This window comes from Anabrus simplex, chromosome 1 (assembly GCF_040414725.1).
Source record: "Anabrus simplex isolate iqAnaSimp1 chromosome 1, ASM4041472v1, whole genome shotgun sequence".
In the NCBI taxonomy this organism is placed as follows: domain Eukaryota; kingdom Metazoa; phylum Arthropoda; class Insecta; order Orthoptera; family Tettigoniidae; genus Anabrus; species Anabrus simplex.
Genome location: NC_090265.1, coordinates 1,018,283,617 through 1,018,311,317, shown reverse-complemented (window position 1 = coordinate 1,018,311,317; position 27,701 = coordinate 1,018,283,617). Strand labels below are relative to the sequence as shown.

Here is a 27,701-nt window from a genome sequence, read left to right as displayed (position 1 = left end):
GTTAGGGTCGCACAGCTGTGAGCTTGCATCCGGGAGGTAGTGGGTTCAAATCCCACTATCGACAGCCCTGAAGATGGTTTTCCGTGGTTTCCCATTTTCACACCAGGCAACTGCTGGGGCTGTACCTTAATTAAGGCCATGGCCGCTTCCTTCCCACTCCTAGCCCTTTCCTATCCCATCGTCGCCATAAGACCTATCTGTGTCGATGTGCCGTAAAGCAAATAGCAAAAATAGCATTCTTTTCTCTTATGTTCTTCCCTACATTAGTTTTGGAGATGCTAATTTTTGTATCATACTCACTGCAGTTATTGCAGGCTTGCAGTGCAATTACTATAGCGTAAAGCATATGCATGTATCGTAGTAATTATATTTACTCCGAAGTGTTTACTAAGCAATATTGTAGTAACCTATACACTAAGCTTGGATTTGCTTCCTTGGAATCTCATCATTACCATATTTTTTTCAATTGAATAGGTAAGAAAAAGTATGTAAAAGAGTACCCTGGATACTGTATGTTAAAAGTACACTATCATTCAATCATACACCCGATTAGGTATTGAAAGGAATCAAGTGGAATGTACCTACATAGACTATTGAACTGTGCTGAGAGCCTTGTGTGAAAATAGGAAACCACAGAAAACAGTCTTCTCAGATGCCGATAGCAGGGTTGGAATCCACCGTCCCCTGAATGCAAGCTAACAGCTACATGGCCTGAATCACAGTGAACCAAAATCTCTTTCGGACTGTTAGCAATTCCTAGCTTGTTTCAGAGATTCAGTAAAGCTTGCTTAATGACTATGAAAGCAGCTCAGTCAATCAATACTGATCTGAGTCATTCCATCATGGACGGGACATTCAGAGATTAATTTAGAGCTTTAAAGTGTGTTTATAAGAACGAAATCATAGTGAAAGGGATGTACCTGATTTTACTTGTTCATACTACTTATTCAAGTATGATTCTATAAAATATTTTCTCTAATTTAAAATTATTATATATATGTAATATCACTTTTAATTGTTAGGGATGGGGCAGCTGTTAGGACACCACAATACTGGTATGTCATGTGTAACTCGGAAGTTTTTCTGTGAACTCTGAAGGAAAAAACATTCTTTTCCTGCAGGAAATTAAATTTCAAAACATCCTTTTTATGATACAAGAAGTTTTAAAGTTTAATTATTGTAAACAATACAATTAAATATTAAGTACATGAGTAGCATGTTACGGACGGGATGTTACAGATGGGACAAGAGGCTCATTATTATGGGAATTCATTTATACCCAAGCCTATATTAAATTAAGTACTTTGTTATCATCAATTATATAAAGTATCACTGTACAACATATTTATGCGATATAATGTTCAAAATTGTGAACAACATTGTATAGTTCTGGAATTTTCTTTGTGAACTTATGGAAAATCCTATCTCCTATTGGTTTTATGTCAGGTTCTGGTAATAATCCTAACACTTCTGAAAATTAACTACATATTTCTTTGCTGTGTCTGTTTTGAAAAGAATGTCTTTGGAAATGCCACTGCAAACTTGTTTCATGTAGTAAACTTCAAAACTGCCATCTTCAATACCTCCTTGACTCAACCACAAATCTGTATTTTGTCTGCTTTTTCTTTCGACTCACATGTTCCATAAGTAAGTGTTGCCCTCCTCTAATATTCTTTTTTGATATCTTAGGCAGGTCAAGTACATGGCTTCCAGTGGAGTCAGTGTCTGTATATACATCACTGTAACTTATTTTAGATCCTGGTTGAATAGCCTAAGATTCTATATCACCCCCTTCTTGCCAAATTTGGTGTAAATGAAGTTCCGATGTTACGGTTTTTCCAGTTACAATACTGCCTTGGTACAGACGAGAAGTCCAGAAGTAATGGCTTGACAGGATGTTTGGAATGGCATTGACAGTTTTCCATCGTTCTTTTTACTTTTCCTTTCTTTTCCTGTACTTTTTCACTGTTTACTAAAATTAAGCGAATCCCCTTGACAGCACCACTGCTTCTCTTGTAAAAGTCTTTGGCTGATGTAACAGTTGCTTGTCTTGCTTTGACTTTTTCCCACACCATCCTCTTAATGGTCCCTCCTATGCCATCCACAGCTCTTTTACCATGAGAGGTGGCAAAGAACCACCACTCACCATCAATACCAAAGTCATTAGTTAGGTAACAGAGATTACCTAATGTGAATTGGCTTGCAGTGCCATCAGAAAAAAATGTTATGTTCGCAATATTATGTCTTTTCCTTAAGTCATTAATTATGGTTTTAAGATACACCCAGACACAACATTTATCATGGCTTTAGATCATCACTTAAAATTGCATAACATTCCGTTGATCCACCTTTCAACCATGCTATACATGTAAATATTGTTAATTGTAAACTGTTCCAATGTACACTCTGGATTTCATCTTGTGCTACGCAGGAATAGTTCTCTGCGTAGTCAATTTAAATGACAGCTTCTTGTGAGTGAATGTTTGTCTTCTGCTGTTCAAAATAATTTTCTTGAATGGTTTTCACAAAACAGTGTAACTTGAATTTTGCTGCTACCTTATCAAGGATATTAACAGACTCCTCGACTGAGCCATCAATAGTGCTAAGTACAGGTTGCCCACAAATTTCAGTCCAGTATTTCCAGGAAATAGTGGCTGTTAGATCACATTCATTTGGTAATGTACTGACGACACTATTCATGCTACAACTACTGCACATACCTGACATACATTGTTCATTACTGAAGTTGCAACAAAGTTTCATCATCAGGTTTTTAGCAGTCTTTGGGAAGTTCTCGATATGCTTTGCCAAAGCTTCAACAGTATAACTGAAGTTTGCATGTTGTTTACACGCGCGCGCACGCACACTCTCTCTCTCTCTCTCACAAACCACGTCTGAATTCTCAAGAAGAGGCGAATGCCATTAGGGATGAGTTTATGGAGTACTTGTGTCAGATGAAGGCTGTGCACCATGGCAGGATTAGTATGCTTAGAGGTACGGGAAGTTTTAGAAGCTTTTGTATGCTGGAATTTCGTAATTCTTCTTAAATGTATTAGTTTAAAGTAGAATATCCTAACCATATTCTCATTACGTTACCCCCTTACAGTTGACATCTATATATATAAAATAAGAGTTTTGTCTGTACATTGCTCAGAATTTGAAAATAATGGTATTTCTAGATTGGTCATGTACATAGTAACAAGAAAATGCACTTTTTACTTTTCCGTAATTTCTGTCTGTATGTATGTACACGCATCACGAGAAAACGGTTGAAGGGAATTTAATGAAAATCGGTATGTGAAGTCGGGGGATGAGCCTCTACAATCTAGGCTATAAATCATTTTACTCACGCTGAGTGAAATGGTAGTTTAGGGGAAGGCCTAAAATTGAATTCTCAACTTTATGTTATTAGTGGTCGTATTTTAAAGAAAATGGGTATGCAAAGTTGGGGAATAAATTGCTACAATCTAGGTTATCAATAATTGTATTCACGCTGAGAAAAATGGTAGTTTAGGGGAAGGCCTAAAATTTAACTTCTCAAATATTGTTGTTATTAGTAGTTCTATCTTGATGATAATCGGTATGCAAAGTCAGGAAATAAGTCGCTATAGTCTAGGCTGTAAATTATTTTATTCATGCTGAGTGAAATGGTAGTTTAAGGGAAGGCCTAAAATGTAATTCTCAAATATTTCTTATTAGAAGTGTAGTCGATGAATGCTAGATAACTAAGGTTAGTATTAAATTTCCTATTATTCATGTCTTATACATTGTTACCGTACTGGCTATGATCACCAAGATATTAATGAATTTGGATTTTTGTTACTAAGTCCATATCAGCGGCGAGTAACGAGAAAATCGGTAAAAACAGTATTTAATGAAAATTGGTATGTAAAGTCAGAGAATAAGAAACTACAGTTTACTATATAAAATATTTTACAAATGACAGACTCGAAAGAAAACGAAATGTGTAGGCCTACAATATAGAAAGCTCATAACATTGATCAACAATAACATTACATTGATCATTGTTTGTCGTGATGTGCTTTGTGTCTTCTGTTGCTCCTCATCTCCGGTAGATAGGATTACTGCTGCGTACAGAGTATTTTTTATTTGATTTCCGTCGCACCGACATAGATAGGTTTTAGGCGATGGTGGGATAGGAAAGGGCTAGGAGTGCCTTAGGCCTTAATTAAGGTACAGGCCCAGCATTTGACTGGTGTGAATGTGGGAAACCACGGAATACCATCTTCAGCGCTGCCGACAGTGGGGTTCGAATCTACTATCTCTCGGATACAAGCTCACAGCTGCGCACCACTAACCCCACGGTCAACTCGCCCAGTCGGACAGAGTGTAACAGCCTGCCTGAATAATGATGGGAAGTAGCTGGGGAGTTAGATAACTTTCTTCTTTAGCATGCCATTCCCCTGGTTTATAAATTTTCTGATACTACTGGTACGTAACACACTGGATCAGCATAGCATTGGGGGTATTCAATCCCTACTCTGAGGCACTGATTGGAATGAACAGTGTGCATATTAAGTGAATAATGACAGATGAGTGTTCATGGCAATCTGCGGCCTGGTCATTCCAGCTCTGGAACTTTGGACTATTAGATTGGCACCGCAATCTAACCGCAGCACTGTTCGTTAAAAGTGATAAAACGTGCGGCTTTCCATTTGATCAAGTATTTTATATGATAGCATTGCTTTCAATCGCTATATTCATACTTACGTTTTTGTAATGACCTATGTTGATTTCAGTTAGGAAAACCACACAGTCAGTCTTTCTGAGAATCCCGTAGCGAAGCATGGGTACATCAGCTAGTTTCTAATAAACTTATACGAGGAGAATGAAAGATAACCCATGGCAACTATGATAATAAGCATAGTGAGGAAGAAAAAGACTGTGATGAAGGAGTTTTGGAAGACTTGGTCTAAGTGGAGTAGTGGCGAATGGATTTCTAAATAAAAAGTAGATTAATAATTATTGTGTGTTAACAGTGTAGAAATGATAACCATTTGTTGTTATGCTATTAAATGATGCATTTATAAGAAATCTATAGGAATGAAAATGTCATACAATACTGAAATGAAGAATATATCATTATTAATAATAATGTTATTGGCTTTACATCCCACTGACTACTTCAGTTTTTGGAAATGTTAAGATGCCGGAACTTAGTCTCTCAGGAGTTCTTTTATGTGCCACGAAATCTATCGACACAAGGCTGACGTATTTAAACACCTTCAAATACCACCGGACTGAGTCAGGTTCGAACTTGCCACGTTTATTACCGCTATTGTTGTAGTAGTTAGTACAATGATGTCATTAAATACTGTATTCAATATCTCTAAGTTATTTCTAGTGCAGATTATTGCCAGTACTAATAATAAAACCAGGCATTGAATATTAATAATAATAATAATAATAATAATAATAATAATAATAATAATAATAATAATGTTAATAATTTTATTGGCTTTACGTCCCACTAACTACTTTTACGGTTTTTGGAGATGCAGAGGTGCCAGAATGTAGTCCCGCAGGAGTTCTTTTATGTGCCAGTAAATCTACCGACACGAGGCTGACGTATTTGAGCACCTTCAAATACCACTGGACTGAGCCAGGATGAAACCTGCCAAGTTAGGGTCAGAAGGCCAGCGCCTCAACCGTATGAACCACTCATCCCAGCAGGCATCAAATAAATCACAATCTTACCTACAAAAGTTCATAAGCAATTAACTTACATTTATTAAAGGAAAACAGTGGTTAAAAATCAATTCACCTCACGTTCCTCATTGTCACCTGACGTTGAAGTAGTTTTCCTTGGAGCATCGATGTCAAGAAGAAAGGTAAGTAGATTATACCTGAACCACATTCTTCCTCTCAATGGAGAAGTACCACTAGTTTTCATTTTCTGAATTTTTTATGCTCTTGGTGCTGAACGCATTTAAAAAAAATTTCTTCAGTTCGTGGACACTGCAGTCATATTTTTCTGAGAGCCATTTCAACGTATCCTTCTTAATGCTGTTGTTTTTATAATCATGAAAGTTACATTCCACAATTCCAGAGCATTGTGGTAATTCTCAATGAAATTCAGCGTTTTCGATAGCCCACTTCATCTTGTTGCACGGAAATTGTAGCACCGATCCACACACTCGGATCCTGGGCGACACTGTTCGACAAGCATATTTTTGAGGCATGCAGCACCAGAGAGTGTTCGACAGATTGTAACATGTCTCATATCACATAGCCGCACACTACTTGTCGCGCTGTGTTTCCTCAATTGAAAGTTTACTGCAGTGTGCGTAACTGTCGCATGCTCCATATCACCCAAATGTTGCCTCAGTGGAATCACGCCTTTACAAAGACCATATATGAATGAAGTCTGTTCGCTTCCTAGTTATTCAGATCCTTTAAGTAGTTAATTCCACAGTTGTTGATCTTTCATATCAGAAGACTTGAAAAATGTGACGATGTGGTGAGAGTGCCCATTTAAATGAAGGAAAAAGCTTTGCCTCCCTTCAATCCCCACTCTGAGACTTTAAGAAGTGTGAATACTTGTATGTATGTATGTATGTATGTATGTATGTATGTATGTATGTATCTATGCTTCCTTGTATTAAAAAATGCAGACTTCACCATTTTTACCACAATATTCAAATCAGACATCACTGTGATCCAACAATTACCAACTAAGCTAAGCTTATGTGCCCAGCACTGCACATGCTTAAGATAATCCCCTATAACCACTTGTGATGTTTCGTAAGAGAGCATCATACATGCAGCACTTTCACGGCGTCATTTAAGATAATTCCGTACATACCTGCCAATTTTTCCGATTTATGCGGGAGACTCCCGATTTTCGACAGATTCCTGCCTCCCAATTATTCTATTATTTCACCTGATTTTAGCTTATATTTTGGTGAACTTCAAACATTTGTTTTCATATGCCACCATTCCAACTTTGTACGCCATTGGCTGGGAGTCCTTCACTCATTGGTCGCTTTCAAATGAAATATTGACGTTTATTAATATGAGAAATGCGTGCGAATGTGCGATGTTTATTGAAACATGTATATCAGTTGTCAATCTCTCGTTCTCGCGTCTTATGTTCGTGTTCGTTCACATCAGTCTAGTCAATTCTAGAGACTAGTCGCTAGATTTGCAGTCTTTTTTTAAGTAATTTAGTGACAGAATTTCAAAGATAGCGACTAGTAAATTTTTCAGAGATTTCTGCAGCCATTTGGAGACAATTCTGGCATATTTTATTTCATAAAAATAGCATTGCGCTTTGCATGATCGTGCGGGCGCGTGGTGTAATATATTAATCTATGCATTTGCTAAGTAGTGGCGTTTAATGCATGACTAATTCATACGTGTGAAGCATGAGTTCATACAATTTTCGGAAGGCTTATCAGAGACCGATCATCTCACTCACATACTCCTGTGAGGGAATAGAGATGTGTAATTATTTTCAGCCCTGTAGCCTCGTATAGCAACAGTCGAGTTTGAGATAATAAGTGTTATAATATACCATAGTACTCCTGTATTGTGCAAGACATGTAGATAAGCAGTTTTCACCAATTGTATCTCGTGATTTATCCTGATTTTTCCTGATTTTCATATCAAAATCTCCAGATTTTTTGTTTTGAAAAGTAGGTAGGTATGGAGAAGCCAAGTGAACATAGATGGAGAACGGTTAGAGAATGTAGAACAGTATGTCTAGGTAGCATTATTAATGGAAGTAATGAAATCAACCCTGAAATTAATAATAGACTAAGTAAAGGTACAACATTTTATCATCAAGTCAGAGATTTTTTTATTGGATGACAAAGTACCCAAGAGAATGAAATTAACATTATATAAACAGTATTTCATACCAATTGTTCCATACGGACTAGAAACGCTGTTAACTAATAAGAGACAAGATAGTAAGATCCAGCAGTAGAATGAAATTTTTAAGAACATCGGTTTAAAAGACAAGAAGAGAATCCAAAATATTAAAATCAGAGAAGAGCAAAATATTGAACCGTTAGTACAGAACATACAGAAAGCAAGATTGAGATGCTTCGGACATATAAAAAAAGAATGGGAAAGGAACGGGTACCAAGAAGGGAATTAGAAAGAGAAGTTAATGGGAGACCAGTTGGAAGACAGAGAAGAAGGTGGATGGATCAGATTTGGAAGGACATTAGAGAAGCTGGATTGGATGTGGCGGAAGTAATGGAGCAGGAAAAGTGGAAGGACAGAAGGGAGTGGAGGAGGCTTGTTAACCACACCCGGGCGACGGGAGTGGGATGATGATGATGATGTGGGCGATGATAGGTTGATTTAATTTGAAGTTAGAAACTGAAGACGTAAGCAATCTTGTGCCAAACCCTAAACAGTTACAATACTCAATTAAACCACACACATTCCAAGCCCCTACGTGGCATTCCAAAATCAAAATTAGTGACATCTGTTAATAAACTTGAAAATCAAGTACTGATGGTACAGTTATTATTGTCTAGGGCTTTTTTACTGTTGCATTCATTGACTTGAAGATGGTTTTCCGTGGTTTCCCATTTTCACATCAGGCTGTACCTTAATTAAGGCCACGGCCGTTTCCTTCCATTTCCTAGGCCTTTCCTATCCCATCGTCGCCATAAGAAAAGAAAAAAAAAATCATTTGAAAATGTGCGAACTTCTCAGATCACTAAAGCATCTACATTTGTACAGTTGTGCTCATGAATTAAGAATAATTGGAGCTTTTGGTACCACACATAGGACACTCCATGAAACTAGTGATGATGTTGAACACAGAAGAAAGACCCTGTTTATTGGAAGAAAAAAAAACCAGAACACATGTGGTACAACATCCACTATAAGTTGCTGTCCCACTGTCTCTTTTTTAGCATGAACATGGGTTTTATTATGGTATGTGATGACCATGTTCATTGGCACATGCAGTACAATGAGTTGGCATACTGTGGATCAGGTTATCTAGCAACTGTTAGGATATGGCCTCCCTTTCTTGCACCTGTGCTCATCGGAGTTCCTGAAGAGTCCTAAGAGTTAGAAGACGTACACCGACATGCCAACCAAGAGCATCCCAGGTGTACTCGATGGGGTTTAGGTCTGAGGAATAGGCAGGCTAGTCCATTTGCCTGGTATCTTCTGTTTAACGGTACTGCTTCATGATAGCTATTAGCTGGGTATGGTCGTGCATTGTCATCCATTTTTAGGAACATGAGTCCTGCAGCAACTCTGAGAAAGACATTGTCTTGTGGAATGACATGCCAGTACTTCTGACTTGTTATTATAGTTACTCTGTCGAACACGTGCAGGGGTGTACGTGAACCCATAATGATGCCGCCTCACACCATAATTCTGCTACCTTTGTATTGGTCCTTTTCAAGAAAGTTATTGGGTAGGTATCTGGCTCCTGGTTCACGCCAGATGATTAGACAATAAGAATCACTGTTGTGACTATACCTGGGACTGTTTTATTGTCCATGTTCTGTATTCTCTACACCAGGTATTACCTGCTCCTCAGTGGGCATTGGCCAGTGGAATGCTGATAGCAAGGCCTGTTGAATCATCTATGCTGGGCTGAGTAACTCAGACGGTTGAGGCACTGGCCTTCTGACCCTAACTTGGCAGGTTCGATCCTGGCTCAATCCAGTGGTATTTGAAGGTGCCCAAATATGTCAGCCTCATGTCGGTAGATTTACTGGCACGTAAAAGAACTCCTGCGGGACAAAAATTCTGGCACCATGGCATCTCCGAAAACCGTAAAAGTAGTTAGTGGGATGTCAAGCCAATAACATTATTATGAATCTTCAGGTGCTTATGGTGGGATACTTGTCCTCTCGTGATGATTTACACTGTTAATGTCTGCTGCTGCAGCATTGGGACATGTTTCCTGTCTGGTAGAATCATTGCGAAAATCATGAGATGACTCTTAGTGGCACATGGAGCTCCTGTGACACCCTGCTGTGTTTGGCCAGCCTCAAGTCGCCCTCTTGTTGTTCTGCCCCACATAATGTTGTCAGTATATGTTCCCTGAGCCATTTTTGGCACACAATCACCATTCACACATATGAAAACAACTGTACACCTCCTTTTAGCACCAAAATCAGGACAGCAGATTTGCACTTGTGAGTTATTGGTCTGTTTACAGTGCCACCACACAACTTCAAGCTGCTACACGCACACCAAAGTTTTGTTTGCACGTGGTTGAACATTATCCTTTATTTATGAGCATTAGTATAGATTGGTGGCTCCTTACCTTAGTCATTCCATATTAGTGGCTAGCAAAGAGAGTAGCAATGTATGCCGAGCTGAAAGGAACTGAGGAATTGAATGAATCCAAGACAATTAATGGGCTCTTATTGTACCTACAATATGATTTTAAAATTCCAATCCAATATATCATCTTATTCAACCCTTTTTTTCTAACACTAGTTTACGATTGCTAGAAGTCATTTTTGCAATAGTTAGCATTCAGGTAGGAGAATCTGAAATGTTTGTATTTTCTTCATTTATGATAGCATCATCAGGAATGTGGAAAATATTTTTCTACATTTGGAGGAGTATTGAATGTGGCAGAAACAGAAACTATTCGAGACAAACGGCATGGTTTTGTAGATAACAAAGAAAAGTTTGACTCAAATTGAGAAGAAGAGCTTTGTAGTCCTATTTAAACATTATTCTCCAGTGAATACATGGATTTGTGATCATAAAGGATTGTGTTGCAGTGAATGGCATGATGCAATAAAAATGAATACCGATATCTCTACTGTGCGTACTGTACCTGGCAGATCCCAGGGCAACAGCCTCTGTCGGCGTTGCCACAGAGAGTTCGGAACTCTTTCACATGTCCTGGGAGCCTGTCCACATAGTGAATTACTACACACCTCATGCCATAATGTAGCCAGATCAAAGATATTTAATGCTTTGAGAGGGCAAAGTTATAATGTCTATGAAGAAGTACACGGTCTCTCCAACAGAAGAAGCGACTGACGCATTGACATTATTGCTTTTAAGCCATACTGTTGTGAAGGTTTCATCGTTGATCCAACAATTAGATTTGAGACCAATGAAAACCAGCCAGAAGAGGTCGATGCGGAAAAATGAAGAATTTATGAAGAAACGGTGGACTTCTATAAGCAAAAGTATAAGCTCTCATCCATCTCTGTAATCGGCTTGATGTTAGGTGCTCGAGGAACCATACCTAATTTTTTTTGTCAACTTCTGCAATACCTTTGGGTTGATTAGAGATTTCATCTATAACATCGCCATTACCACACTAAGGCAGTCCATCATGATCTTCAAGAACCATGCTTGCGGACCTGAAATAAATGTTTGATGTGCCTCACTCTTTTGTCTACGCTTAACTTCATACTGTCTCATGTATCCATGGTCGTTGTTAAGGTACTCTTTGTCGTTGGGCAACCTGCAGTTGTTGCAGGAAGATTGTATAATAATAAATAATAATTAAAACTTGAATAAATTAGAGACAAAGAAAGGTTTCAGATTTGTATTTGTAACAATATTTATACATACAATAACAGGTAATATTTAGTATTAAATTTAAAATAATACATTTCTGTACTGTACTATCGATATATAGGAGATCGACGTGTGTGTTGTAAGATGAGGGAGAAGAGAATTGTGTTTATGCTTTGGATGTAATGGCGACTGTCAATAAAGAGGTGGTTTATTTCTTTTAAATCGCTTATTATTCAGTACATTGGCGCAGTCGGTAAATCCGTTGATTAAATCGGTAAACTAAACCTTTAGAAGATATTAAAATGGAAAGAAACAGGACAAGGCCTATACCAGTTTTCGATGTAAATGGAGATGTCACCAGCCTTGCTTCTAGATGGAAAAAATGGAAACGTTCAGTCGAATTGTATATTGCTGCAAAAGGAATAACAGATTCAGCTAGAAAACAGGCAATTTACCTACATTCGGGTGGAGAAGGCTTGCAAGACATATTTTATTCTATCCCTGAACACAACACTATTCCTACAGGTGCATGAATATACTTTAGAATTGTTAGATAAACATTTTTTACCGAAAAGCAATCTGCTATTTGAGCGGCATATTATGAAATCTATGAAACAGGATGTTAGTGAAACATCTGACACCTTTATATCTAGGTTACGTCAACAAGTTGTCAAATGTGATTTTAAAACCACAACAAAAAAAGAATTGGAGGACATGTTTATTTGTGACCAGTTTGTAGAGGGTTGCAAATCAGCTGAAGTCAGAAAAAGAATATTGGAAAAATCCTCTGTCACACTAGGCGATTTGGTTGACATTGGACGGGCTCACGAAATGATAAACATACAGACATCACATTTTAGTAAGGACGACGGTTCTGAGCAAGAGGTGTATAGTATGTCGAATAGGAAGAAATATGGGATTTCACAAAGAACTATTTCCAATAGTGGCAAAAACACTGGTGCTCTGCCGAAAACTGGTTAAGAATAGAGGAGAAAGGAAATGTTATCGCTGCGGGGAAACAAATCACTTAGCAAGTGACCCCCAGAGCCCTGCAAGAAACAAAGTTTGCCAGGCTTGTAATTTAACGAGGCACTATCGGAAGTGTTGTAGAATAAAAAGGACATATACGTTAGAATCGGGGGAGTCAACTGTTGATGACTTTCTTACGTGGGCAACGTCAAATATGAAGTCTGCCCTGGATGTAGTAGTGATTTAGACTACACCTTTCTTACAAATGACGGGGAAAAAATGGGAAACAACGGGGAAGACCACTTGTCTATTGTCAGGGGTACCCTTCGTTTTTATCATTGACTCAGGATCTACTTGCGATGTTATTGACCAAGAAACTTGGAAGGAATTTAAAAGGAAGCAGGTAACCGGTAAAGTAGAATTACTAAATAGTTCGAAAAGACTTTTTGCTTACGGTAGAACCGATCCGTTGGATATTTTAGGAGAGTTCGAGGCAGACATAACGCATTCCAGTAGAAAAATTAGTACCACTGTTGTAGTTATTAAAGGTAGGAGACCACCTATTTTGGGACGTTCCTCGGCTACGAAACTAGGAATATTACAAATTTCTGAGCACGTTAACCAGACGGTGGTTTCTGACACATCGAGGGTATGCAAAATAAAGAATTTTCAGCTTAAATTACTAATCGAACCGAAAGTCCCACCAGTTATTCAACCTCTGCGGAGGGTGCCATTGGCATTGAAACAAAAAATAGCAGAACGTATCCTTGAGCTGGAGCAAAATGACATAATTGAAAAGGTTGAAGGACCGTCAAGATGGGTTTCCCTTCTTGTACCAATTCCAAAAGGTGACAGCGTTAGATTGTGTGTCGATATGCGAATGGCAAATAAAGCTGTACTAAAGGCTAGTCATCTCTTACCAACCATGGAAGACCTACACCCTGAAATTAGTGAAAGCAAATATTTTCAAAGTTGGATGTTAGGTCAGCTTTTCACCATGTGGAGTTGCATCCAGGCTCATGGGAGATAACCACATTTAGCACACATTTAGGCTTATATAGGTTCAAGCGGCTAATGTTTGGTTTGAATCGGGCAGCTCCTGAGTTCCAAAAGATAATGGAGCATCTGATAAGGAACAAGATTCCTAAAGGTGTTTACGTATTTATTGATGACATTCTGGTGTATGGGGAAACTAAAGAAATACAATGATTCAAGATTTAAAAAGGTTCTTGAAGTTTTTTGCGAGCACGATGTTGAACTGAATGAGGAAAAGTGTGAATATGGTAAAACTTCAATTAAGTTCTTGGGTCACATAATATCAGCTAATGGCATTGGGCCTACCGAAGACAGAGTGGCGGCTCTGAAGAATTACAGAAGACCACAAAATGTGTCTGAGCTGAGAGGTTTTCTAGGCCTACTGAACTATGTAAATAGATTTATTCCGAACATATCAACCATGACAGAACCACAGCGACAGCTTACACATAAATCTGCACAGTTTGTATGGAAACAAATACACCAAGAGGCTTTTAATAAAATAAAAAAAGTACTTAAATCTAGTTCAGTTTTAGGATATTTCAACCCCAGGGACGAAACGATAGTGATGGCAGACGCTGGCCCAAAAGGACTTGGTGTGGTGCTGATACAACGGAACAATGAAGGGATCCCACGCATAATTTGCTACATTAGTCGCAGCCTGTCGGATGTCGAACAAAGGTACTCTCAGACGAAGAAAGAAGCTCTTGGGATTGTCTGGGCGTGTAAGCATCTAAGGATTTTCCTGACGGGTAAGCAGTTTTGCCTGTATACGGACCATAAACCACTAGAGGTAATTTTTGGGCCTAGATCAAAACCCTGCACGAGAATTGAACGTTGGCTTCTGAGACTCCAATCTTTTGACTTCCAAGTATGTAAAGGGGAAAAATAACATAGCAGATCCTTTATCACAGTTAAGTGAGAATTCAATCGGTGAAGCCAAGAAGGACAATTATCTGATGCACTTAGCTACGTATTTGGCACCAGTTGCATTATCTTTGGAAGAAATAGATGAAGCTTCAAAAATTGATCCCACTCTAAAAAAGGTCCGGTCACATTTACAAACAGGGTGTTGGGATCGTAATGACGTTGACCTCCTTCCATTTCGGGTGATGATGTCTCAATTATGCGTCATGGACAATATATTACTGAAAGAAACTAAGTTGGTAATTCCGAAAAGTTTACAGACTAGGGTCCTTAGTTTGGCACACGAGGGTCATCCGAGAATTTTGGAAATGAAAAACAGACTCAGATCTAAAGTATGGTGGCCTGGAATGGACAAAGCAGCGGAACGGACAGTGAGAACATGTCTGGGTTGTCAGATTACCAGTAAACCCGAGAAGCCCGAAAAAATATCTCTTGACAGTAATTCCTAAAAAGCCTTCTGGGTCCTTTTCCTAATGGGGTACAACTATTAATCTTGATAGATTATTTTAGCCGTTTCATGGATGTAACGAAACTAAGTAGTACTGACTCTAAAAGCATAATAAAGGCCCTAGATGGTATTTTTGCAAGATACGGGTATCCTGAGGTTCTCTCAACAGATAACGGCACGAACTTCGTCAGTGCAGAGATGGAAAATTACCTGCAACAGTGTGGAATTCATCACCACAGAGTTACCCCGTTACACCCACAAGCAAATGGCACAGTGGAAAGACTGAACCCAGGGATAACTCAACGACTACAGATTGCCAATGCCATGAAATTAGATTGGGAGTTAGAACTAAACAAGTACCTACTGATGTACCGGAACCATGAGCACCAGACTACAGGGGTTAGTCCAGCGGAGTTATTTTTTAACAGAAAATTGAGGGACAAAATTCCCGGCCTGGCCCCATACAAAACAGAAAAAATATTGGAAGAGGTGGTGGAACGAGACCTTATTCAAAAGTTTAAAAAGGGAGAATACATTAGACGTGGGGCCCGAGAAAATAAATTATCAGAGGGCGACAAGATTTTGATGTGTAACCCCAAAGTAAACAAATTTTCAACCACATCTGGACCCACACCCTTGAAAGTCGTCAAGAAGAATGGCAACGCTGCGACAGTAGAGACTTCGGATGGTAGACAAATAACTCGCAACTCTACATTCTTCCGGCCTTTTCATGAGCTGTTGTCTGAGGACGAGTCAGAGAGTGTGAAAGAGCAACCAGAGGAACAAGAAGAAGAAGAATATCAACCAGAGAAGAAAGAAGAAGAAGGGAGCCAAGAATCGGGACCGAGGTGAAGTCGATGGGAGAGGAAACCCCCAGGGATTTGTCAGACTACGATTTAAAGTAAGGAAAAAAAAAAGGGGGGGGGGAGTGTACTATCGATATATAGGAGATCGATATGTGTGTTGTAAGATGAGGGAGAAGAGAATTGTTGTTTATGCTTTGGATGTAATGGCGACTGTCAATAAAGAGGTTGTTTATTTCGTTTAAATTGCTAATTATTCAGTACAATTTCTCATTTGATAACTGTTTAATACTCTTCTATGATATCAGTTTTAATTTTGACTAGCAATGTTTTGTGTTGTAACTTTATACTATGCTAATATTAATAATTGATATAAATAAATTAGTATTATCACTTTATATGTAGGCTACTTTCAGGTTTCAGCCATAAATGTAATAAGTAGGCATACTAAGCAAAATTGTCAGTAAATGACACATTTAAAAAATATACAATCATGTAGGATACAATGCACTGGTTATATTAATATATACCTATATAAAACACTAACATGTATGTTTCACAAAACTAAGCTCTTAAACCAGAGGGAGTTAAAAGGTGCAGTTTGTACCAAAATCTTCCAAATCGTCGTTGTAGTACAAGAAAAATCTTGCATTTCTCAAAAAGTTAATGGAAATATATATATATTTTTTTTTTTCAAGGTAAAATAAAATAAAATCACTAAATGACCATTCCAATAATCACAGGCGAAGGATTATTCTAGCCTGCAATACATTCTGTACTTCAAATCAAATTCACTTTATTTGTAAATGAAGTGTCTACCTTGGTGGCAAGTGATACTTAGTGGGTTGCTAAGCAATTAACACTTTCATTAATTGTGGTATATGAGATTTTCATCCTTAGTAATGTGATTGCATGCAGCCATGTTTGATTACTACCTGTCAAGCCAGAGAGTATACACTTTCTCTGATCATGGAAGAATACTATTCTCTGCTAGATACTCTTTGGTTCTCGGATCTTCCCCAGTTTTTAAATATACTCAACAGATTGCAAAACGTTCATAATTACTTACATGCTGCCAAGAGAAAACAGCCGATGTACGCACAGACGAGAAGGTTGACTAGCCTTCTGTATGACCATTAATAAAGCACAGTGACAAACTCTTGAAAAAGTGGGTGTCTACTTACCTGAAGCAATATTCAATCACAGCCAGTTGTATGTTTCACTATCTCGGACAAGGTGTTTGAAAATGTTTAGATCCAGATACGCCCGAATGATCAAAGCAAAGTGAAAACTGTATGGAAAGCAGTATTAAACTACATAGTGAATGAATGAGTTATTATGTACCAGTATTAAATGTTCATAAAACTATTTAAAAGGGCAGGCAAAACAATACGACTACGACAGGCATATCTAGACGAGTTATCTGACTTGTTTATAACGAATACTGTGGAGCAGTGCGGGTCTACTAATTCATAATGAAAAGGAAATTACATGTTGTCTAAGGTGAAGAGTCTGATTTATTTGATTTTTAAAATAAAACTACACTTAACCAACCCTTTAGTGATTATAAGAAGGTCTGGACAGGCAAGAGACTTATTTTTTAAATCTTTCTTGTTGACAAAAGCAATAACTGTACCAATCAGCTAGCATGGGAACTAAGATTGTAACAGCTATCAAGACTTAAAAAAAAAAAAAAAAAAAATCTATTACGTGCCAAGTGCTTCAGCATTATGGAGAGGAGAATAGGTACATGAGTAGAAAGTAACTTTGATGAAAGTGTGACACACGGGAAGAGATTTCCAATACACAGAGAAATGCTATACTGTAGAAGGAATACATTGTTACCAGTGTTTATGTACGATATCAATATTAATTCTAGAAATTTAGATAAGACATATTGACAGAAAAATCATAGATAATGATATCAAGGGAAGGCAAGTTACCTCCGTTGGAAATCAGGCTGATATGGAAATTATTATTGATTTAAGATAGTTGTAGGATTCAAATAAAGCAGTTATCTTTTTTGGATTGTAATTTTATACATTGATCTTATTGTGATTCAGTATGTTATCTGGCAGAGTGGGAAATCACTAGACAGATATTACGTAGGGTGTTTAACCTATGTTGACAGTTTATGACAATTCTAGTGGAAGATTGTAATGCTACTTAAAGGAAGTGTAAAGACTTGGATGCCGACTAGGAGAAGGTCTTTTTAAGAATATGGGCTTTACATTCCAGGATGACTATAAAGAAACTGATCAAAAATTTTACGTAACTAATCCAGCAGCTTCTCTGTTGCAATCTATCTAAAGTTGTTCCTTAGATCAAACTATTCCCACATATGTTAAAAATAATTTCTGGTTAACACGTTTGTTAAACTACTGATTTGCGAGATGTAACCTGATCTGGTAAACCTTTCTCGTCAAGAAGAATGTAGATATCTGGGAAAGTAAACCCAAGGAATTCAGAGAATTTTGTCCCAAGAGTGGTGGTGGTGGTGATTATTGTTTTAATAGGATGTACAACTGGACAGGCATCCTCTATTTTTGTCCCAAGAGTCCCATACACCAACCCAGATGCTGAATATGAGGTTTCAGTTGTAATCTTAAGGTTAGCCATGGTTAGATAAGAGAGAATTTTCTATTATGTTGATGACTAAATGCCAGCTGTTTTTAATTTAGAGTATATTAGTGAATTTTGTTGTTGGAGAATAATTAAACCATCTTACTAAGATTGCTTTTTCTCATTTTTAGGAGCAATTTATACATCAGAGAAGACTGGATGTGATGAAAGTGGAGATGGGTCTGAATTAAAACCATTGAAATCTATTCTTCAGGCTATGAGGCTTGCTGGAAAGGAACCATTTCCTACTATTTATGTTGATTCTAAAACTGAGGGTCAGGTAATCATTGTTTTTCTTTCTTAGTTTAGTTGTATAGTCCTCTCCGTGTAACGACGTACCCTAAGGGTGCAACCTTACCCTTTCTCCCCTGTAATATTAAGATATTGATTTATGGTTACTTTTCTTGCTGTTGGGTCTTTTTCAGTGTCGGTAACCATACAGTTTAGGGACCCTACTTGCCGATACGACGTCTTACATTTACCGTTAATCTGGCACGTTGGCAACGTTCATCACTGCTCTAGCGTGAAGTGCGTGTTGCCACCGCATCGCCGTTAAAGTCACTAGTGATACATTTGCGAGAATATTTAAAGCATTTTTTTTTTTTTTTTCTGTGGGATTGTAAATCTATTTGGCTAATACCAGGTAAGTAGGATTGTGGCATGTTCGGATAATGCATTTAATAACATAGTTTGTGTGAAATGATGAAAGTGCTCAAATACGTCAGTCTCATGTCTAGATCTACCGGTACATGAAATAACTCTTGCGGGACGAAATTTTGGCAGTAGAACTTATAACATTATTATTTTCAAATCCGCAGTGAACTTGAAAGCTGACCTAAATTAAGTTCACGGAGCTTGGCACATTAGTATTCCTATATGTTTCCTGATAAGCTTGAAGATATAACCAGCCTGCAGGCTGAAAATATGCCCAATAATCTCTCTCCTTACTGGTTACCGGTATTGAAGAGAGAAGGAAATATTCGCGCAAAAGAAAGGGAAGTCATTGGATGTCTGGAACTTTCGAAAATCACACTGCAAAGACTTATTAAATAAATTGCATCGTTTAACACGCCCCTCTTTTCAAGAATATGGTTATAGTACGCCTACTGTATATCAAAATAAAGACAGATAATTTAAGTGAGAAAGTGTGTTTATTTCCTTAATTCCTCATTGAGGAGATATTCATATATATTTTGATTTATTTCATCTTATCTTTTATCATTTACTAGGGTAGGGACACATTCATTATCGGTGTTTACATTGAGGTTAGTTTGTTATGGTTATGTCTGATGATTTTAATATGTAACCAGGCAGGTTGGCAGCAGTGATCAGCCATTACAAAAAAGAGAAAAGAAGAGCATCGGGCGGCGATATTTACTTTCTGGGGTATTTCCTTACGTGGCAATTACTATACTCTTGGACAGATATACTGAACTTATATTAATGTTTGACTATTATCTTTTTGTGGTGATTAAGTAATATTATTACATGGCATGGCAAAAATTCACACCATGCTTCCCAAGGTTTGTAACATTATAAGGAAGTAGAAATTATGCAAATCTTACTTGGAATTCCTTTCAGAGGAGAGATGAGTTCATTGCAATGTCTAGGAATCCACCAACCTGCCCCCAGAAGTAGCCTGCATTTACTTTTAATAACCTGATAAAGAGCAGCACCCACTATTCTCCATTGCTGAAGTAGCTGCTTTTATTCCTATTTGCCAGTGTGAAATGAGATGTGATGCCATTCCCATCAATGACGATAATTAGATTCCGTTACTAACCCCTGCAGAATAAAAGCACAAATAAATGGAACATGTAAAGGAAACAGTGTGGAATACAGATACTAAAGATTCAAACATGCAATCGGACCAGAAGATGTATTTATTTGATGTCAAAAATATGTTCTCGAATATTCCAGTATCAAAAATGATAAATCTTGTAAAGAACAATCTATTTAAATACAGTAGTTTAAGTAGGCAAGAGGTAGCTGATTTTATTATCTTGGAGTTTGTCACTGCTAATAATTACTTCACCTTTAATGGCTAGATATATAAACAGGAAGGTCTTCAGGAATTATGGCATGAATTTATATGGATTTTCTTGAAAATACTAAAATCAACAACATTAAAGGAATAATATGCTGGTTGAGATACGTAGATGACACGTTTACAATAATTGATCACAGCATTACTAATGGAGAGGAGGTATTAGAACAATTAAATAATATGGATTCACAGATGAAATTTTCTTTCGAAAGTGAAAATAATAAAGCGTTAAATTTTCTTGATATTACAATTGTTAATGACTAATAAACTTAGGTATAAAATATTCAGGAAACCCACTCTCAAACAGTGAACGTAATTAGACAGAATTCCATACACCCAGCAGCACATAAGAGGGCCTCCTTTTATAGTATGATTTACAGGGCTTATAATATACCCATGTCAGAAGTAGATTGTAAAAATGAATTGGATACTATTTATTTTATAGCTAAAAGTAACGGGTTCAACAGGCAATGTGTGGACAAAATTATTAGCAAAATCGAGAAGAAATCATTTTTGACATTAATCAATGCTACTAAAAAGAAAGAAGATATTTACGCCCTTTTCACCTGCAGTCATAGTAAAATCTACAAAATCACAAATGTTTTCAAGAAACTTGATATGAAAGTTTCTTTATAGACAACCAACAACAACGTTCATCTTTTCTATAATCAGCACACTATCAATAACGACAATAACAAATTTCAGAAATCAGGAGTTTACAAATTAAAGTGCCAACAATGTTCCGCCAGTTATATCAGACAGACAGGCCGCAGTTTTAACATAAGTTATAAGGAGCATGTTAATGCGTCAAAATACTGCAGATTCTCGGCATTCGGTTCTCATATGGTTGATACCGTACATACATTCACGGACATAAAACAAGACCTTCAAATTCTCCAGTTAAGTAAGAAAGAGAATCTATTGAATATTTTGGAAAACATTTTTATAAATATTGATAAAAAATGTAACCCCATTTATAATCTGAATGAAATATCAAGGGAAATCAATATACTTTTCGAGGAGATAATCATTAAATTCTTTACACGAAGGCATGTGAGTAGTGCTTTACCTTACACCTCTGCCCTTACATCAAACTCCCATCAACCTCCCCTCCTAGTCAGTCCTCAACGGCCTTCGAGGACGTCACTCAGTTAGCTTTAACACTTGTGGTGGACACAGGATGGGCATGGAGGTAAGTGACCAGATGGGCACTCAGTTTACGTTTCAATTGAATTTTTTCTTTAATTCACTCATATTTTTTTCTTTTTTAGGCCCATATTGTCAACACACAATCAAGTTCAACTTGCGTCATCAACATAACGCTACCTTCTGCATCTAATCAAGGATGCTAATTTAATGTGGCATTATTATCACACTATTTTATGTACAATATGCATATAATTTTATTCGCATAGCCACTCATGTTGTTTTATAATTGGGCAATTCCATGCATATAACAGCATTTTAATCTGTGTTTTCACTGGACTTCATAGTTCATATCATGTTTATGATGCACCATTTTAAGATTCAAGATTGACACAACGCCAACACGCCGCGTCACAAGATTTAAAGACTTTTCAGTAACTTATTTTAACGTGTCCTCACCATATTTTCAATGTTTGTATGTATGACTGAAGATGTCCCATAAGAGGACGAAACATGTATCATGAATATAGTCTAATGTAGTCTTTTCAATAAAGACAATTACAGTATTGTAAAGGTTGAATTATACATTTAAATTTTCACATGTAGAGCCCTGCACAGATATACAAAATATTATCCACATGCACCCTTCATCCGCACTCGCATTTCCTTCATCCACATCCGTGAATGGTTATCCGTGGATATTGCAACTAATCGACTATATTACACTGCAGGGGATTGTACAGACCCCAAAATTAAGACATGATATTTCTCGCAATTGCTTGTTGACCACGCCTGTTTTCTATGGGCTGAAGACAGAGAAGAGAATTTTCCTCCACAGCTTTTTACATTTCTCTGACAATGAGGACCATAATGGACAAATTCTCTTTGCACCCTTTGCCAAAATTTACAAGATAAAGCCAGTATTTGACCAACTGGTAGCAAAATTTTTGGAAGCTTACACCCCTGATTGCAAAATGTCTATTGATGAGAACCTCTTGTTATGGAAAGGGTGGCTAGGGTGGAAAGTTCACATACCAAAAAAAAAACCCTCATTTCGGAATGGAATCATACAAATTATGTGAAGCCGGGACAGGGTATGCAACATGATCTGCTGTGTATCATAATGAACAGCTGTAAAAGACAACACTGTGAAGACTGTAAATACTGTAAATATTACCTGTAGTATAATATAGTCCATTTGTGGCACCTATGAACTGTAGGTATACAGGGTGTCTAAAGCCTTTTGGGTCAGATTCAAACAGATGATAGTGGGTCCGCAACAAATTATATTGAGATAGGGAACCAAAAGTTAGAAATGCATATTTATTGTGCTATGGACATACACAGTGTACACCACATAACAGCTTAGCTCGTAGTAATTGTTTAAAGTGACAACCGCCAGTCTCAATGCATGTATTGTAACGGTGCAAGCAGTTCTGCCACACTCGCGCAAAGATCCCAGGTGTCTATTGTACACTGGAACAGGCAGCGGGTGATAAACAGCGTACTCCCCTGACCACCAAACAGATGTACTGAACACAACTTACCTAATAGCATGCGTCATGTAACGACTGCATGAAACGCACAAGCACATTAACCTTTGCAGCACGCGCACCACTATCCCTGGTGTCAGTTGTCCATTGCATCAGACAGCTTGTGATGTCTCCATGGTGAGGTGTGTTACCGTGTACAGTGCATGACGCGTAGTCAAAGATGAAATGTTACTCATCACGAGAGTTGGCAGGCATTAATTTAATGTACAGTGCAGCAGAAGGTAGTGCCCGTAAAGCAGCACGAATGTACAGAGAACACTTTCCCAACGGGCGTCATCTTAATTGGAAGTTTATCTCCATGGATAGCAACTTACGAGAGATGGGGTCGTTGACGCCACAGAGAGCCGGCCACAATTCCCGCCAAAGACATGTCTAAATACCAGACTTTGAGGAGATGGTGTTGGATCGTGTGGCCGACCACCCAGTAATAAGCACCCTTCAGTTTGCCCGTAAAATGCGCACTTACAAAAGATACAGTGTGGAGAGTACTGGTGGGACACGTATTACACCCCTATCAAAAGAACGTGTGCAAGCACTGGAATTTTAGCCCCGTGATATCGTCTGTCAAACCCAACCTGGGCCCAATGTTTGGAAAGCCAGGCTCTGCCTGTTCAGGACAAAGGGCGAGTGATAGAGGATTACCACCTCTTTAAAAAATCTTGGTCCAGCTGACCCAGCTGGTAGTCCCATTTAAGGGTCCCTTGCCAAGGTTACGGTGAAGACCTCAACGGCAGTGAAGGTTGAGAAGAGGGACTTCGGAACGGTGGAACTGACGGAAGAGGCAACCCTCCTATTCGGGGAAAATAGAACAGGAACTGCTGCCTTGTAGTTAGAAGTGGGAACTTACAGGCTAAGGGAAGAAACCCCGACAGAAAATCAGTAGGCCTGGCTACTTAAAAGGCAGCCCCTTCACCAGACTTTGGGTGCTGAAGGCCAGTAACTTCCACGCCCAAGATTAACCCATTACAGAAACATCAATGAATAAAAGCCGGATGGATAAAATGGATTTGACCTTTAGCATGAAATCGGACATGAGAATTGGAATGTGGAATGTACAGACATTGTGGCAGACAGGAAGATTGGCTGAAGTATCTAGGGATATGAAGCAATACAGGTTGGACATAGTAGGCTTGAGTGAGACGAGATGGACTGGGTTCGGTGAGATAAAGACCCAGAAAGGGGACACACTGCTGTACTTGGGAAGAGAATAAGAATATAGAGGGGGTGTTGGATTACTGATCACTCAAAAAACAAGGAAGAGTTTGATAGAATGGTACCCAGTCTCAGAAAGGATTGTAGTGGCTTGATTTGCATTAGAGTTAGACCATTTACAGTGGTGCAGTGTTATACGCCAATAGAGGCTGGAGAAGAAGAAGGGCCATTTTATGGTCAGCTACATCAAACTCTGTTAAAGGCAAAGAAAAAGATCATTATGGTTGTGATGGGAGACCTGAATGCGAAAGTTGGCCATGATAACCAAGGAGTAGAAAATATAATGGGAAAACATGGTATAGCATACCTGCCAACTTTCCCGATTTAGGCGGGAGACTCCTGATATTTGACAGTTTTTCCCGCCTCCAAATCATTCTATTATTTCTCCCGATTTTAGCTTATTTTTTAGTAAACTTCAAATATTTGTTTTCAAATCCCGCCATTTCAGCATTTTTACGCCAGTGGCCGGAAGTCCTTCGCTTACTGGCCGCCTTCAAACGAAATATCAGCGTTTATTAATGCGAGAAATGTGCGCGAATGTGCGATGTTTATTGAAACCTATATATATTGCGACGCGTATATCGATTGTCAGTCTCTCGTGCGTGCGTGGTATGTTCATGTTCGTTTGCATGTCTAGTCGATTCTAGAAACTAGTCACTAGATATGGAGTTTTTTTAAGTAATTTAGTGACAGAATTTCAATAATAACAACCAGTGACGTTTTAAGAGATTTTAGGAGCTATTTGGAGACAATTCTGACTCATTTTAATTTATCTCAATATAAATAAAATAAGAGTTTTGTCTGTACGTTGTGCAGAATTTAAAAAGAATTATATTTCTGTACCGGTCGTGACCACAGTAACAAGGGGAAATGCACATTTCAGTTTTCCGTGTTTTCTGTCTGTATGTATGTATGTATGTATGTATGTATGTATGTATGCGCATCACGAGAAAACGGATGAAGAGAATGTAATGAAAATCGGTATTTAAAGTCAGGGAATAAGTCGCTACACTCTAGACCAAAAATAATTTTATATATGCTGAGTGAAATGGTGGTTTAGGGGAATACCTTAAATTTAATTCTCGAATATTTGTTATTATTTGCCCTGTCGATAAATACTACATAACTAAAGTTATATATTATTAAATTTCATATAATTTATGTCTTATACAGTACATTTTTACTGTACCAGGTATGATAACAGAGACCAGTATGAGAAAATGAGTTAACAGAATTTAATGAAAATCGGTATGTTAAGTCGGGGAATAAGGAACTACAGTCTACACTATAAATAATTTTATTCACCCTGTTTGAAATGGTAGTTTAGGGGAAGGTGCCAAAAATTTAATTTTTAATTACCGGTACCTATCTTATTGGTCATATCAAAAACTGCTACATAACAAAAGTTATAGAGTGTACAATGTCTGGTTATTTGTGTCTTATTCAGTTTTATGCACCGACTATCATAATATTGGTGGTGATGGTGATTAAATTGTGAAGATGATTATAAGAATGAGAAAAAAGTCATGAAGGAACGATTACTTAAATCATAACACAAGAGGGAGTCATGAAGAAAGGACTCTCTTTACATAAGATGCTGTAATATCGCAGTGTCGGAAGAAAACTAAATGTGAAGGCCCGCAATACAGAAAGCTCATAAAATTGATCAACAATAACATTACATTGACCATTATTTGTTATGATGTGCTTTGTGTATTCTGCTGGCATTTATCTCCGATAGATGGGATTACTGCTATGTATCGAGTATAACAGCCTGTCTGAATATTGGCGGGAAGTAGCTGGGGAGTTAGATCTCTCTCTTCTTTAGCATACCATTCCTCTGGTTCATAAATTTTCTGATACTACTGGTACGTAACACACTGGATCATCATAGTATTCCAGCTATTCGATACCTACTCTGAGGCAGTGATTGGAATCAGCAGTGTGCGCACTTAAATGGAATAATGACACATGAGTGTTCGCAGCTGTATGCAGCCTGGTCATTCTAGCTCTGGAACTTTGAACTGTTAGATCGTGCATCTTGGTGGGTGTGCTATTTACCAACTGATGAGCCCAACTTAGCACTCTGGGGTGAAACGCTGGTAACCAGGAATGAAATAGCTGGAAAATTGATAATGTCCAATAACGTACCATACTACTTTTCCTTAAAAGTGAGAAAATGTGCTGTTTTTCAGTTTATCGAATATTTCATATAACAGCATTGCTTTTAATCATGAGATTCATACTGATGGCATTGTAATGGCCTATGTTGACTACAGTTGGGAAAACTATAAGGACAGTCTTTTTGAGAATTCCGTAGCGAAGCACGGGTACATCGGTTAGTTATTTGATACAAATAGCATTGTGCTTCGCATAATCGCATGGGCGCTCAATGCAATATATTAATCTGTGCATTTGCTAAGTAATAGCATCTAAGTGCATGACTGATTCACACGTGTGGAGCATGAGTTCATACTATTTTCGGAAGGCTTATCAGAGACCAATCATCTCACTCACATACTTCCTGTGAGGCAATAGTGATGTGTAATTTTTAGCCTTGTAGCGTCATATAGCAACGGTCAGGCTTTGAGACAATATAAATGTATCATAGTGCAGTTTGCGCAAGACATGTAGAATAAGCAGTTTTGACCACTTGTATCTCCTGATTTTCATATCAATATCTCTTGATTTTTGGTGTTGTAAAGTTAGCAGGTATGGCATAGGTAATAGAAATGAGAATGGTGAAAGACTTATTGAATCTTGTAGTAACCACAGGCTGGTGATAGGAGGCACTATCTTCCCTCATAAGAATTGCCATAAAGTGACGTGAGTTTCCCCTGACCATAGAACGGAGAATCAGATCGACCATTTCACTATCAGCAAGACATGGCGAACCTCCCTGTTGGATGTGAGGAACAAGATGGGGCAGATGTGGGAAGTGACCATCACTTAGTAGTAGCTACGCTCCGACTGAAGATTGCAAGTACTAGGCACATACACCAGAAGAGGGGGATAAAGTATAACTGGGATAAACTGAAGAATAAGGAGGTGCAACAATATTTTTCACTAGAATTGAGTAACTGATTCCAACAGCTAAGAGAGGAAGAAGAACAAGGTATTGAACATAAGTAGAAGAGCATAGAGATTACCTACATTAATACCTGTGAAAAGGTCTTAGGCAAAAGGGGAAGAGGAAGAGAGGAATGGATTACCATACTTCTGAGACATGGGAAGCCGTGAATCAAAGAAAGGAATGGAAGAAAAGACTCAATACTGCAAGAACACAAGAAGAGAAGATAAAAGCTAGAACTGACTTTAATGAACTGAACAAAATAGTGAAGAGGAGATTTCGATATGACAAATTAGCACTTATCAATAATCTTGCAACACAAGTGGAGATGGCAGCACAAAACAATGATAGTAAGACCCTTTACCACATTACC

The 27,701-nt window shown here is 38.0% G+C and overlaps 1 protein-coding gene across 1 annotated transcript in view; it reads left to right on the top strand.

Moving 5' to 3' along the window:
- Positions 1-27,701, top strand: part of AsnRS (asparagine--tRNA ligase) — a 214,577-nt gene that overhangs the window by 1,559 nt on the left and 185,317 nt on the right. Inside the window, exon 2 of the mRNA XM_067136961.2 lies at positions 18,432-18,580. Within this exon, the coding sequence (XP_066993062.1) occupies positions 18,432-18,580 (149 nt within the window). The remainder of the gene's footprint in view (positions 1-18,431; positions 18,581-27,701) is intronic.